The sequence below is a fragment of the Aquila chrysaetos genome, chromosome 19, assembly GCF_900496995.4.
Source record: "Aquila chrysaetos chrysaetos chromosome 19, bAquChr1.4, whole genome shotgun sequence".
Lineage (NCBI taxonomy): Eukaryota > Metazoa > Chordata > Aves > Accipitriformes > Accipitridae > Aquila > Aquila chrysaetos.
In genome coordinates, this window is record NC_044022.1 from 7,266,211 (window position 1) to 7,283,185 (window position 16,975).

General features: G+C 36.6%; 1 protein-coding gene across 5 annotated transcripts in view; it reads right to left on the reverse strand.

Annotated features, from left to right (window-relative positions):
* SGCG (sarcoglycan gamma) overlaps positions 1–16,975 on the reverse strand; it is a 152,784-nt gene that overhangs the window by 101,723 nt on the left and 34,086 nt on the right. For 3 of the 5 annotated variants that reach the window (XM_030042231.2, XM_030042229.2, XM_030042230.2), the window contains exon 2: positions 4,388–4,475. In XM_030042231.2, coding sequence (XP_029898091.1) covers positions 4,388–4,411 — 24 coding nt within the window. In that variant the 5' untranslated portion in view covers positions 4,412–4,475. Of the gene's footprint in view, positions 1–2,483; positions 2,698–4,387; positions 4,476–16,975 lie in introns of those variants that run through there. The other 2 variants (XM_030042232.1, XM_030042233.2) reach the window with 2 other exon arrangements.

The window sequence follows — 16,975 nt, forward strand, 5'->3', positions numbered from 1 at the left end:
TATTGATTACTTTAGTTTATCTTCCTCTTCACATTCTTATACAGAAGTAGTACTTAATCCCCCACAGAAACATAACCAACCATGGCATGAAATGCAGCAGCTGTTTAACAGCTTTTGGCAGATATACAGAAAGGTTTAATGAGAAGACTGGCCCAGGTAGCCAAAGTTTCAGATGAACTAAATAGTGAGAATATTGTTAACCAAGCTGAAAATTTGACTAGGATAATGAATTAACTGGTAACTGCCATGATACTTTTAGGCTGGTTTAACAAATAAAAAAGCAACCACACTCTCTGTCACTGTCTAAACCATCTGTCTTCCATTCGCTTCCCTCCCTCCTACAATGGCTTTTGAGTTCCTTGGCCAATTTCAACCAAATTCAACAGACAAGTAGAGGTCTCAGAAATACTACATTCCTACAGACTTTCTAAAAATGAGACAGAAGAGAGAAGAAGAAACCCCATTTATGTCTCCACTGAGAGACTGCAATGGGCAAGAAGACTATTAGATATCAGAAAACCTGTATGAGAGAAAGACCTTGCAAATGTCTCTGTTACGGAAAACCTTCAGTCACTGCTCGTTAAACATCTAAGACAATCAACTTTGAGAAATAAGTCCACAGGAAATCCAGCTTACTTAATTCCAAGTCATGAAAATAATTAAAAACTGTAAGAGGTCAGGACTGGGATTTCTCTCTCGTAAAAGGCATTACTTTTCACAGGAAGGGATAAATCTCACAAGGCTATTCAAGCAAGAGGACCTCTGTACACCCAACTTTTCTGTGCCTTTTGACAGAGGCTTCAGTTTGTATGATACACTATATCCATTTCTTTCAGCGGTTCCTGCAAAACTCTTTTCCCTTACCTTAAAACATACATTCTTGCATGAGTATTCTGAACACTAAGCATAGTCACACATATCCGTATAATTACAAACCTATTACAGTAAGGATGAATATTGTATCTTCATATTGTTATTAAAGCCTTATGATTATGAATAAAAACTAAAATATAACCTGCTTTTAACCACTGAGTTTTCAAACAGGAAAAAGTTGCATGTTATTAGCAAAAGTGTAAAGGTTTAGAAAAGAGATTTTAAATGGTTCCCTGTAACACTGGGCTTAATTTAGATCCTTTTATTTTTAATTTAACTCCACACAGTGGTTCTTACCCTTTGGTGGTATTCTAGGACCATTTGTTCTTCATTACGTAATAGAAAGGAGGTCTGTATCTAATATCTTCTAAACAAATGTGATATTCACATAAGTGGACATTCATTTCAGCCAAAGTGGCACCAGTTGTTACTATGCATCACAACCAAAACTTCCAACATCTCAACTGACTGCAAACTTTCAGAACTCTATGGCACAAAGTTACTACAGTTCACTCGTGTGGATTACTCATATGGATGTGGCTATGCAGGCCAGAATTCATCTCACCAAACACAGATAACTTCAGCCATACTTACCTAGGCCCCCTCCACAGACAATGGAGAGAGGCAGACACTTCTAGGACACAATTCATCTCCTCCTCAAGTAGGAGATACAAGATAGATATGGTGAAACCACCCACAGCTCCATAAAAGGAGCCTAGCTGACTGGTGTTGATGCAGTCAAATCACATTCCTACACTTTGGCAATATCCTGGTTTAGGAACTTATGTGCTTATTCTGATGCATGATTAAATATGCAGTGCGAGCACCTGTTGGTGAAGAGACACCAAGTATCATCCAATAAATCATTTGATAATGAGTCAGTAATCCACTGATACCTAGTTAGTCGTTTTCTTTCAGTCAGTGAAATTACTCAAAGAGAAAATGTATTTGAATTCAAGGAGATTACAAACTTGTAAGAGGAGTTCTGTATACACATAGTTGGTTGCTCCATATTAATTCAAGTATGCTTCACAGATGTTACAACTGATTTTGGTAACAGTTAGTCAGATGGAAGGTTATCACACTGTCAAGCCAAAAAAGAAGTGTTCAGCAGAAGCATGGATCCATTCTTGACTAAATTTAACTTTCAGTATGTGATAGATAAACTGAGAAAAATTTAGAGCTACAAACACCAGAGGTTTACTACTGCAAATTAGATATTTATATAAGTACAGTAATATGATATTGTAAAAGATTTAAAGAGTACTAAAAGTTAGCTTCTTTATGTTACACAAGTGCAAGTTTAAACTATGAAACTTAATACTGCATTTAATTGTAAAAACAAGTACAACTAAACAATCAGAATCTAAAATAATAATTATATATAAAAATGAACACTTAAATTTAGGTCCTAAAATAAATCACATAAGCATCAACATGATCCTTAAATGAGGACAGAATCAGCATGAAATGTTGCACAGAAAATCAGATGGGCGAGAAGCTCAATACATCAATGTAATATGTAAAGAACAAACAAAAACCAACTCAATTATTAATATACTGCTATTTTAATACAGATATAAAAAGAAATCTAAAAAATTGTTACTTACCCTAGAGAACTGAAACAATGTGGACTTCTGAATAAACTACAATCTCTCTTCCCAAGAGAGAATTGTCTAACTTTTCCACTACTTTCAAATCTGGAGTGGAAGATATTTTAGGCCTGCCCAAATATCACTGGAAGAAAATTCGTTCACATGTTTGGCTGTGTTTTGCATTCCATCCTGTTGCTCCGGCATACAGACGCAGCTAATTATAATCTGTGACATAAGCGGCTAATTCTACTGCTAAAATGGTTGTGTACTGACTCCAGAAATGAACTGCCCCACTGTAAGACATAACCAATCCATAACACATACTAAAATGACCAAACCTGTCACATAATGCCAACTGCTTTATTAAAATCTGAGAATATGCAGCACTTCACAGAATCTGCACATAAAAACTATTAACATAGTTAGCTGCTAACAGCACACAATGCAAAATTAGAAACAAATAAAGACTTCTGCTTTCTTTTCTGAATCCATATAACATCCAACTGACTTTTAATAGTCGTTTTTCTGAAAACTTTTAATTTTAATGCTAACATTATTCTAACTATAATCTATACTGGCTGGTATATAAAGTCTCTTTTAAAAAAGGAAATACATATAATATACCTATAATAGCATATACGAATTTTATATAACAACGCTAACAATTAACAACCTTTCCAAAAAGTTAAGCCATTCTTGGTATTTAAGAAAGATGCATATAAACACCAAGAGCTATTAAAAAAAAAAAAGTTGCATATATTACGTATTTTAAGATGGTATTATAAAAATTATGAAACATCTTTTTTCAGTGCCATTTAAGCTTTGAGTTCTCAAATGCAGAAACAAGAATTCCAGCCTGGCACTGCTTACGTTAGACTGACTATACAAACACTAACCAACAGACTCTCTGTTCAATCTACGATATTTTAGAATCTGTGCTGGTAACTGCCTGCAGTTTAAAAAGCATTAAAACACACATTTATAAGATTTACAGAATAAAAGTTTTGTGCTATGTGAAGCATTGTAATCATCATCCATATGTTTGGACAATTTCATTTCTCAAAGCACAATGTTTCCTTTTTTCTAGCCATACACTCACACTTTTATCATGCTTTAGAAGATGAAGGTCCTATCAGACATTTAACAGCTGCAGATCACAAATTTAGGACTGACACAAATCCAACTGATCATAGGCTTACAAGATACTTTTCTCCCTTTATGAATTCTATAGCCATTAATCATTTATCAGACTCTGTTTACATATACAAATGGACAAGTTACTTTCTACACAAAGGAATTAATTCACTGGTATCTGACAAAAATGACAAGTATTTTTCATAATAAAACATTTATCAGTATCTTTAAAACAGCTTTTATATTTAATCTCATGGATTTCTGAAAGATAAACTGGGACAAAGGCATTGGTATGTTGTGTTAACACCAAAGCTTTTCTTTAATTGAAATTCCCTGTAAGTATGAGAGGAAGAAACCTATAAATGCCAGATAGTTTTGAAGGGTTCATTATTTAGTCATTATTTAGGTGACTGGGTATTCACGTCCAGGGATTTCGTACAAAATCTTTTGTCCATTCTTGGAGAAAAGCAGAGGATCCAATAAAACTGGATAGAAGACGCCCAAAAAGCAACATTTTAACTACATTTTAATGTGTTTCATTTTGGCATATTTGTAATTATTTGATTTCCCAATTTATAAAAAAAGATTGACTAACTTAGTGCCCAGCTATAGAAAGAGATTAGACTGTATCGCCCAGTAGCTCTCTTTATGGACAGAACTTCTGTGTTACTTTTCATGTATGATTACTCTTCTTGGTCTAGATTCATGGTGTCTTTTTTCTCCTCTTCTACCTATGTAGTACCTGCAAAGTAGAAATTCTAAAAATGAAAAGAACAAATAAATACCTCAGTATCTTCTGATGTTCTCATGAAGTAGGACGGAAGCAAGAGCAACTGTCAGTGAGTTCTGTATCATCTGAAGGCAGCTGTCTTCCTATTTAAGTACAAAGAATGAAAGAAAAAGGAAAAATTTTCATGAGTACGGGGAAAGAACAAGATACATTCCCAAACTACCCTCCTGACTACTGAAGTGACATCATTTTACAAGTGATGGACCAAAATCCACTGAGATTAAAATTGTGGAACACAAATGAAACACTGGACACCCAATGCCTGCTTGGACTGCAAACGTTCATGACAGCACAGTTTACAGTAAATGAGAAATAAATATTAGTTAAAAAAAAAAAAAAAATCTATGTGACAAATAATAAAAAAGATTTCTGTTGCAACATTAGAATTCCATCTAGCATTAGAATGCATTAGTATAATGAACAATGATTTCAATTATGGGGTTTCATTGCATTTGTACAAAACCTCTTTCTCTCAGTCAAGTAATAACGTTCACAGTTCAAGAATGCTGATGTCCTGTTCCTCACCAAAAACTGCCAACCCCCTTTTCAACTGGATTTTGAAAGTCAAAGACTGACAACTTAGTCCTGGAAAGGTAACTAAGCAAACAAATTTATTTTCCACATTGTCAGAGTCCACTCATACCAGCACTTGACTAACCAGAAGTACTTGCAAACTTATGCCATGAAAAAACAATGGAAAAAGACATGTAAACTGTGGTTTGAACATTCTGCTGTTAAAAGATGTCACTTTTTTTTAGAGGAAAAAAATGAGAATTTTGACAAGAGTTCTGTGTATAGCTACATGATTTCAAGAACATCTCCTTATCCCTCAACATACAAGACAACATCATGATGGAGAAGACAATGACTGTCATGTATCAGTTTAATTCATCTAACTGAAACAGACATAGGAGCCATTTGGTCCTATCTATATCAACTTCTCTAACTTATTCAGATATTTTTCAAGTCTGTGACATGTTTAAAGAGTGCAATAAGGATTTGTTAAGCAAAGGGCATTTAGGGCAAAAAAATATTCTAGCCTCTATGGAAAACAGAGTTTATCTTAGGAATAAAGTACTACATGAGAATTCTACAGTTAATAACAATAAGACATTTTAGCTTTATTTTATTTTATTTTATTTTAGAATAGAACAGAATAGAATAGAATATTTCAGTTGGAAGGCACATACACAGAAAAAGGGATCATCTAGTCCAACTGCCTGACCAATTCAGGGCTGACCAAAAGTTAAAGCATTTTATTAAGGGCATTGTCCAAATGCCTCTTCAACACTGACAGGTTTGGGGCATTGACCACCTCTCTAGGAAGCCTCTTCCAGTGTTTGACCACCCTCTTGGTAAAGAAATGCTGCCTAATGTCTAGTCTAAACCTCTCCTGGTGCAGCTTTGAACTGTTCCTATGCATCCTGTCACTGGATATCAGGGAGATCAGCAATTATTAAATTAAAAATTTAATTTTCTCTATTTGTCAAAAGGCAGTATGTGTCCATAGAGGTTTATACTCTGTGGTCAGGAAATAGATTCTTAGATCATCTATGCAGTCAAAAGAGTATTGGGATAGTACTGGAATCATGCTCTTCATTTGCAGTATCTTTCTCTTTGTGGCCTAAAATCAGTCAGTCAGTCACGCTCCCTCCTCAGAAAAAAACCAAGATACCCCAAGACTCTTGTGTCCCCAAAATTGCATTGCAAGAGATAGTTAATAAAAAAGTTAACTAAGAATAGAAGTCCTCTACTGCTGAACAACTGTAATTATGTGGCAAACAGTAAATATAGCTAAAATTAGGTTGTATGGATGTGTAACTCCAGATGAAACAGAAGTTTTGCCATATGAAATAGTAAAAGATACCTTGATAAAGGTTCAGAAAGGTCAACTAGTACAGCAAAAGCAATGTGCATTAATGATAAAATGGCACATACTTTGGAAAAAAGTAAAATTCACATGAAAATATATACTTATTAGAATTACCAAATGCAAAAAAAAGCAAAACCAAAACCCAACACATACAAATATTTATCTGTAGAATCACTGGATGCAAACACCAAAAGTAACCGAATTCTCAAGAAATTAAAGCAGGGGGTAATTTTATTAATGGTCAGAAAATATAAAAAGTAATTAGTTACTAGACATCTCTGGACTTCCAAGAACTGAGCGGAAATGTCCAAGTCTTCTCAATTCTTGTTCTTGTGCATGTTAGTCACTTGCGAGCTTGAATAATGATGCAATAGAAAAACCACCTTTTCAAAAAAGATTTTTTCCAGTTCCCCTGAATTCCCACTGTTGTTAGAGGCTCTCATATGATATGAAACAAGAACTGTTGGAAACAATTTTTTTAGTGTTTCCCTCCAAAGCATTTTGAGTTGGCTACGTTTGATGTGCTTTTTAAATTTGTAAGGGATAGGACAGCAGGCCATTTACTGATAGATTGAGACCTTGCCCCTTCCTAAGAATAGGGCTATGGTGAATATCTAGAAAGGGATGTCATCTTCTAAACCTGAGTAAAACAGTGAGCCAAAGGAGGACTTAATCTTTCACATATAAATAGAAAGAAACATTTGAAAGTTACTGTTGCACCTATTAAAGCTATAAAAACATAATTGTTTTAAATAGTTACTTAAACAAGGTGAAAAATAATCCAATAGGAACCTTTTGGAATATAAACACAAGATCTCCAATTATACAAGGCTTTAAAGGAGATCTGCCTAGACCATTTAATTACATGATATCTACAAGGAGGTTCAAAACAGCTTTGAAGCTCAGAATATTTAAGTTTTATTAGAGTATGAACAAGAATAAACTAAAACAGAGAAATCTGAAAATGACTATGCATGACAAGATAAAAGTAAAAGGACTTATTTATAAGTATGCAACTGCCCATCATGTCAGTGCACAGCAGGTCCTTGTGTCTGGTTTCTAAGAATTTTTTCCATCTGTGAACACGAACAGCTGGCTGTCAGTCTATTGCCTGATCATCCTAGCAATATTTCAGTCTCTGCTTCAGCTGTTCTCTCCCAGCTCCTTGCTGCCACACTCCTCCATCCCTTTTTTTGCCACATGCTGTCACCTAGACTCTCCTTCCCAGTACATTCAGTGGCTCCAGAACAGGAACCTTTTTCACCTCCTGTTCACCCACTCTACTCACTCTTTTTTGAAATTAATGTGGGCACAAAATGAATTAATATAAAACAGATTCAAACTGTCATAGAGGGCTAGTTGGAGGGTTTTTTTGGGGGGTGTTAAACGGTATCATCTGCTTGGATTGCATCTTCACTAAGTTTGATTAAAAATATTTAATTTCTGTGCGTTTAATTCTGTATGATCCTTTAAAGAGGTTAAGGAGCAAGACAACTGAAAAGCTGCATGTGTACTTTGTGCTCAATGCTGTACTCCATGTGAAGATGAGCCTGACGGGTGAACTGCAACAGATGTAAGATGGGACAAATTGTTTTTTCTAAGAGCAAACAAGCAAGCTCAGGTTTATAGACCCTTTCAAAGAGTCAAGCTGAGGAGGAAAACACCAATTTGGAGCCTGCAGCTTGCATGCAGACTGGAAGACACAATGGAAAGACCTTGTTATAGTAGTACCTTAAAGGCAGAAGATGTTGCCTAACTTAATACTTAGAGGAAAAAAAATACCAAATGTTAAATGTCCAAACAGATTTGGAATGATTTTGTCCTATTGCATGGTTGGTACAATTCAAGCATTCTCCTAAGTATGAAATTCAACTACTGTTCACTTGAGGAAATTAATTGTCAGCTTTTTCTCAGGAAGAAAACCAGAAATGTGTACTTTGGTTTATATGAAACTCTACAATATTCTGGACAGGAAAGTGGACTAAAGCACTTTTTAATAGGTTCATTATTTTGTGCATTGGGATTTTTATTTTAGGATATGATTCACTGTGCACCTACTCACAGCTCCACCTGCAAGCACTCTGTGACAGGCAGAATAGTATATTTACAGTTGTGTTCTGTACAGTATGTCAAATGACTCCTACAACAGATGTCAACAGCACTGACAATCAACAGAGAACCACGTTTCGTGTTCTTTGGTCATAACATTTCCTTTTACATCACTTGTCCTTTACTAAAAACTAAAGCAAACCCCCCTAACCCACTAAACATCCAGAGCAGGATAGTCTAGTCTTCTGCTTTTGGGATAGCTGAACTCTGAAGAGTTCAAGTGAAACACATGGCTGTCACCCAGTGTAGGTGGCTGTATAAAACAGAAAATTGAATGACTGTCCCTCCATGGCAGAATAGGTTTAATAGGTCTTGGAAGCTCTGCATCTGTACCCATATTCTCATATTGCATACAGGTTTGTACAGATACAAACCCTAAAGAATATGAGTTTACCACTGTCTTTTGCTTTCTTCCTATTCATCTCCTTTCATTTTTCCTGTTTCCTCCTCTACTCACAGATATATCAGAAGTGTAGCTGAATGAGAGATAGAAAAGCCCTCCCATTTTCTTTTATCATTGAATGTTATTTTTCAGTAACATAATATATATTTAATTCTGACATAATAAAGCAGGTGTATCTAATCTGCTTTTGAAATAAAAGCATCAAAAACTCTGTTTAAATCCTGTAATTCAGTGTCTACTTCATTAGTTGGAATAGTTTTTTCATTCAGTACCAGCATGCATCTTGCCAGAAAGAAAGGAAGCATGAGAGCAATTAAAAATAATTAAAAAAAAAAAAAATTAAGGCACACTAGAAAAATGTTTCCTGTTCCAAAAGATTTAGAAGAAGAGAAGGAAATATGAAAATTACAGTGCTCTGGCCAGGACACTGTAACAGGAACCGTGGTGCCAGAGCTCAGTCCCTGACAGACTCAATGTCCAGAAAGTTCTAGTGGATTGCAATTCTATATTTGGAGCAACTGACTATTGAATTATTTCCATAGGAAGAACCTGCATTAGTTTAATTTTCTTAAAATTACAGTCATCAATAACAGTGATAAAAAGATAGAACACTAGTTAAATATCTAAGAGAAAAGATATAGTGTTAATATAGTGCTTCTTCCCTGTTAAACAACTGAAAAAAGTTGTTGTGGGATGGTCATACTACAGACCAGCATGTATGCTGAGAGAGAGAATGAGTGAGACTGGCTGTTTAGCTATTATAAATTAAATGAATACATTCTTAATAATTTGTTATGAGTCCTAAAGAGAACTTTCTTAATTTCTTTTGTTGCACAGGTTCAGCTTGCAAAATCTTAGAAGTACTTCAAAAAAATGAACTAAAATTTAAAAGCTAACAGAAGAAAACAGAAGAAAATAAATAACATTTAAGGAGAAGTTAACACAAATGTATGTTTTAGCTAATATGTAAATTGTGGTCATTAACCTAACTAAATCTTGCTCCAAGAGAAATAAGGATGTTAGTATAAATCAATGAGTAAGCAAAACAAGCATATACAGAATCTATATCCTAAATTTTATTTAGCAATAATTTAGACAAAAAGAAGTTTTCAATATTTTCATCTTACATGATTGTGTTCACATGTTCTGATGAATATTCAGTGTAAAAGACAAACAGGAATAATGAAGGCTTCAGCTGTCTAAGAAAGTTACATAAGTTTACATGATCTATTTCTAAACAATTTGTCTTTATATTTACACAGATAAATCAGAATTTTGAAGTGCATCTGCTTAAAAATTTCCCTTACAGTGAGCTCCTCAAAGTAAACCGGAATTTTTTTAATCTCAGTTCCACTACAAAATATATATATATTTTTTTTTTTTTTTTTTTTTTTTAATAGAGAACCTGGAAGCAGCCAGGTAAGGCAGAATATAAAGACAGCTTATAAACAAGTCATTTCCTGCCAATTTCTCTTTGTTCAAAGAGAATCCCTGCTCAAAGAGAATCCTTGCTTTCAGACCTGATGTCTGTCTCCTCAGTAATTTTATGTGTTGGAGAAAACTCTGAAGTTTCCTCCAGAATCAAGGAGGTTTCTGTTTTATCACCTGTGAAATCTGACTTGCAGCTCTGTAGCCTTTGCAGCAATTTCTGCTCTTGACTGTTCCTGTGGAGGTGCAGGCTCCTAGACCCTTGCTTGTGTTTGTCTCTGCCTTTTCACTCCTCGGTAAACATGTGTTTTCTGAAATCGCCTCTTCTGGAGTAGTTTTCAATGTCCTCAACCAATGAAGAACCTTCTCTGCTTCCATGAGGTCCTACCTGATTCAGTCACTCTTATTAATGGAACACAGCAAGTAAGAAGAATGAAAAGCCCCCAAGTTAGGCAATCTGCCATACCCACCTATGTTTACATTAGCATCATATGCAGTAGGATGAATTAGCTAATGGACAAAAGGATACACTTTTCTTCAACAGTTTGCACAGTATACACCACATTATAAACAAATTATGTGTTCTCTGAAATCAGACATACTTCCACTGTTACTGAATGAAATAATTTCTTGCAGACAGTGTAGGAAAAGCTTTTATCCAATACTGATTATCTCCTATGGTTTTTTTGGTAGCCAAGAAAAAGCCATGTTCCCAAAGCATTTCACTTTTCCTTTAAAACTATGCTATAAAACACTGAATGATTAATGATTTTCCATTTTACAAGTTGCCATTGTAAAATTGTTCTGAAGTAGATTACTCTCAATTTTGCACTCAAAAATCATACTACACCCTATGACTTACTAAAAGAATGTCAGGGAAAAAAGCCTTAACATTTTAAAATACCAAAAATGGGCTGGAGGGTAAGAAAAGGCCCAATGAAAAGCAACTTAAAACACATATGCACTAGCTATTATTTTGGAAACTAGAAGTATACGGTATTTTGCAGCACTTCCATTTTTCACTCTGGAACTGAGTCCGAGTCCCTCACTTCTCAACTGCTAAGGTCAGTTTAGACCTGTACCATACAGGTACAGAGTCAACCCAGCAAAACAGTTCACAGAAACAATTCCTCACCTTGAAGGCCTGGGCGATCTTTGGTTAACAAAATGCAGCTACATTTAAAAATACAATTTAATTGATGATTTCCTGAGATCACTCCATGGAGACTCTGTACTGAACTATGTTTAAGAATGCCAGACGTATGCACTTAATCCAGAGTCACTCTTCTGGATCAAGATGATTGTCCTCATCAGGCAGACAATGGAAGCTCAGCGTTTAGCTGAGATCATGTGGTGGGTTGACCCTGGTTGGATGCCAGGTGCCCACCAAAGCCATTCTATCACTCCCCTCCTCAGCTGGACAGGGGAGAGAAAAATATAACAAAGGGCTTGTGGGTTGAGATAAGGCCGGGAGAGATCACCCACCCATTACCGTCACGGGCAAAACAGACTCAACTTGGGGAAAATTAACTCAATTTATTACAAACCAACCAGAGCAGGGTAATGAGAAATAAAACCAAATCTCAGAACACCTTCCCTCCACCCCTCCCTTCTTCCCAGGCACAACTTCACTCCCAGATTCTCTACCAACCCCCCACCCCAGCGGCGCAGGGGGACGGGGAATAGGGTTTACAGTCAGTTCATCACACATTATTCTCTGCCGCTTCATCATCCTCAGGGGCAGGACTTATCACACTCTTCCCCTGCTCCAGCGTGGGGTTCCACCCACGGGAGACAGTCCTCCATGAACTTCTCCAACATGGGTCCTTCCCACAGGCTGCAGTTCTTCATGAACTGCTCCAGCGTGGGTCCTTTCCACGGCATGCAGTCCTTCAGGAGCACACTGCTCCAGCATGGGTCCCCCACGGGGTCACAAGTCCTGCCAGAAAACCTGCTCCAGCGTGGGCTTCCCACGGGGTCACAGCCTCCTTCGGGAAACCCACCTGCTCCGGCGTGGGGTCCTCCCCGGGCTGCAGGTGGAGATCTGCTCCACTGTGGACCTCCATGGACTGCAGGGGGACAGCCTGCCTCACCATGGTCTTCACCACGGGCTGCAGGGGAATCTCTGCTCCGGCGCCTGGACCATCTCCTCCCCCTTCTTCTGCACTGACCTGGGGGTCTGCAGGGTTGTTTCTCTTACATATTCTCACTCCTCTCTCTGGCTGCCGCTTCTGTCTGTCCCAACTTTCTTTTCCTTCTTAAAAATGTTATCACAGAGGCGTTACCACTATCACTGACTGGCTCGGCCTTGGCCGGCGGCGGGTCCGTCTTAGAGCCGGCTGGTATTGGCTCTGTCAGACACAGGGGAAGCTTCCAGCAGCTTCTCACAGAAGCCACCCCTGTAACCCCCCCCCCCCCCCCCCCGCTACCAAAACCTTGCCACACACAGCCAATACAGATCATCAGTAGTTTTTACCCCTTCTGATGGTCTAGCAAGACAAAAAGAAGGCCAATGGAAAGGAAGCAGAAAAGGACAAACAACTTTTCTGACCAATCACCATAATAAAATAGCAATTTGTGCTCTGACCTTCGTGGAAGAAACTCAAACAGCCTTTAAAGAGCAAGAGTAGAAGTGTACTGCAAATCATTTTTAAGAATCTGGTTTGAAGTTCTGAACTTGTATAGAAGTAGAGCCTTAGTACCAAAGGTTAAGTCACAGCCCTTGACCCACCAGATCTTTTTTGAGATACCATTCACTATAAAGACTGTAAAAATAATTATTAATGTTAATAATATACCCAAACAATCTGTTGGCCCTACTGAGATAGTAGCTTTGCCAAAATGCAAGCAGAAAAACTAGGCATGAGAAGTGCCTAATTAGGAACTTGCCAAGTAAATTATAAGTGTAGCCTTTTAATAGAGAAGAAGCTATAACCAACATGGGAATAGACCATAAGCTATTTCTTGTTTGACTGAAATGTGTAAATTAGGTATGGGAATAGTGTAACTACCTAGTATTTTGAAGGGTTATCGACAAGGCTGAGCTGTGGGCAACCACACAAGCAGAGTAACCATAATAAAACCATTGACTTAAAATTGACAAATATAAATCGGTAATTCTGGCAGCCTTTAAGAATCTGACCTTATTAAGCAAAGTTAGAATATACTTGGAAAATAAATAGCTGAATTAGTTTAAACAAGAAATAAAAGCATGCCTAACATTCTTTCTGGAGTGCTATCTGAAGGAATGTTTATTATAATGGGGTATCTCATTCTGATAGGCTATTTTGAAAACAAATAAACAAAAGCCAAGTACAGAAACAGGCAACAAAATGAAGTAGGCTCTACTCAGCTGCTCTCATTATGCAAAACAGGAGACAATGGGTTTGATTTTAGTAATAAACATCATCAATGCCTAAGTTTCTCCTTCAGTGAACTTGTGATTCGTAATATTTTCAGAATTACTAGTCAAAGTAACAGAAGTTATGGTTGAAAGTCCTTTTCCCTGTTATTTAGTCAAAATGTTTTACTTTACATCTTTATTCCTCATACTTGGTTGGCTTTGCATCAGCTAAAGTGAGAACAGCCGCATCCTACTTTGTATGAACATCTCATTACTGACTGGATAACAATACTACCTAGGCAGGCTGCTTCATTTTTAGCTGTGCCATCAAACACCCAGTCCATCAGCTGTTAGAAAACGGTTGCAGTACCAAACAAAACCAAGTCACAGATCAGCCCCTCCAGCAGGAAACAACTTTTAGAAATTCACTGACCATTTCCTAAGATAAAGGTGTCTGACAGCCCCTGACCTACTCTGTTACGTTTTTTTAATCCCTCAGAGCAGAAAAGCACCAAAATCAGTGTAAAACTGTTTCATCTTGGTCAGCTACTGTACAAAACAGAATGGACCCTTTTATTCACAGTATAATTACCTGCATTCCCAGTTTAACCATGACATAGAGCTATCTGTACTGTTCGTAGCATTTTCTTAGGAAGTATCCTTGATGTTTCCTGGAATATTGATAGGAAGAGGCCTTAAAGGATGACCAGTAACACACAAGTAGTCAGTGCCAAGCCTCTCAGATTTTCAGAATGTGCACATCTTTGGGGCTCTTTTTCTTTAAATGTGGTTGTTAGACTTTATAATTAACTGATTTTACCTGCCTCATAGGATCCTTAAAATTTGATTCTGGGCTTGGCAAAAACATCACCAGACCACTTAATTTTTGTATTCTCAAACAAGCTCTAGTAGATACTTAATATACTTCTTCCTGATTAACTGTGCTTGATGTGTTTGGATTTTAAGCTTTTTCTAGAGTCAAGGACATACTGGATTACTATCAATTGCTAGTAGTTCTTATTTCTTATACAATTTAATACTCCTTGGCTGCCTTCTATGTAATAGCCACAAAAGAAGAAAAAAAAAGAATGAAGCTGCATTTTAAAAACAGATGTATAGCCTGATACATACCTGTATGCATGTGACAATATTTATATGTAACTCCCAAAATTCCTCCACAAGTCTCTACTGGTTGCCACAGGACAGAGCAAACAAAAAGGATGGTGTTTTTTTAGGCTACTGAAATAGTTCAGGAAGAAAAGTTCTGGCCAATACTATATTCAGATTTTCTCCAGAAAATGGTGCAGGAAGAAAAGGATTATTTTTGGATCCTTGTGTTCTCCCTAAATTTTTAAGACTGAATCAAGGAGGGATTGGCACTTTGACACCCAGGGCTAGAAGAGAAGTTGTCTCCAGCCATTCTAATTTTCATGATGGGGTCCATGAATATGTCGTTAGCTGAAGACTGGGAAGTCAGGGAAGACAGAAACTGCGTGTTGCATTTGTGATATTCAGCATCCAGCAGCACATAGTAATATTCTTCCTGTAGCAACATGGATGGCCAAGTGACTGTGAAAAAGTGAAGACAATGACTCGCCTTCAGGTTACGTATTCAGAAACTGTTTGGAAGGAGTTGAATGAAAATGTGTTTGGATTGCTGCTGGGGAAGTTGTTGAATCCTTGGGGCAGACTGTAACGATGCTTCATGTGAACGCCGTACATTGAGAGACCAAGACAAGAGCAGGTGGTAAAGTACTGTAGGAAAATTTGAACTTATTCTAAGATCAACTAATGGAGGTAATCTCACTGCCACAAGAGACAGACCCTGAACAAAGAAGGAGCATTCTGAGGCTGTTGTTTTAGTAGCCAATCTGCTATGGGCAGATACCACTTCTGCTCTTGATGCTTAACATGGAAGTTACAGGTTAAGGAGAACGGCCTTTAAGATTCAGAAGACTACCTCTGTGAGCAACAAATCTGTACACACTGAGCATTTTCCAGTAACATGCTCCCAAAGATAATACAGGAAATTAGTACACCCATTTAATCATACAATGTAACCTTCACAGGAGAGGCCAATAGATAAAAAGAGATTCTTCTGCATTTAACAGTATCTCTTTGCTAAAGTAGCATTTTCTATCCTCATATATTGCAAGGATTTGGTACCCTTCCCTTGTCTTTCACTGCAAGAGAATAGATTTAATATAACTCTCATTGCCAGTCTGGTTCCCTGGCAAGTACCAGCTGCCTTCTCTTAACGAAATTGTTGGTGGTGATGGTGTTTCTTCACTCATGTTCAAATAATCCGAGATAACTATGTGGGCAGTCTTGGGCAGATACTTGGTTAATCCTCAAACCATGGCTTAGAATGGACAAATCATATAAGGATCTATATATTACATCTATATATTTTAATGAAACAGACATGGATCAGGATACAGAGATATATATATGAAATGGTCTGTGCTAAGCATTATATGTAGATATTGATATGGACTTTAAAGAAATATGCAATCAATTTCTGACTAGCTAGGCTATATTCCCTTTGCTTCAATAGAAAGAATGAAATAAAGAAAACATCTAATTTAGATGAATGCCCTCAAAAATTTGAAGTTTTCTGTTAGATTTTTCTAAATAACACAAATAAGTCTGTCTATCCATACTGCACATTGGTACTTTATGCTCTAGGCCACACAAAAGACCATAGATCACATGCCTTAAATTTTAAACAGTTTTAATATTCACAGATGCATTAAATTATTTTAAAACTAATTAGAAAGCTTTAGTAGTTACACTGTGTTACTGCAAATTACTCACAGTGACAAAATTGATTTCTTAAGCCACAGTCTTGCAGAGATATGCACATGAATTAGACTATTTTTTGTACTTCTGGACTGCAGTGAGATCACTGGCAAACATAAGTGTAAGCGTAAATTTAAATTTTCACATAACTGCAGTCCATTTAATTATCTTTTTGGTCCATATCTGGCAAGACAATTTTCAAAAAAATACACCAAATATATTAGTATGGTTTCATCCATTACATCAGTGGGTTTTATTTGTTGTGTACTATTATTTCTACTTGTGGCATATTCTTAAAGTAAGCCTATACCTTAGATAGATTGCCTTCTCCTCAAGCAATCATCAACATTTTCAACAATGATTTGCATATGGTCTATACATTCTCAAACAGCTCCACTTTAAATCATCTTCTTATACTAGTAAAAATAATCAGGTAATTTGCATTTATTAATTATTTTATGGTTTACCAAAAAATATGGAGGAAATACGTCAACGTAATTGATATTTACTTACAGCATGAGTGTTATACACCCATTTATAATAAAAAAAATCAACATAATTAACAGAAAATATTTTGGTCTATATAGATTTTTAAATGGTATATTAAGAAAATAAATATGACAAA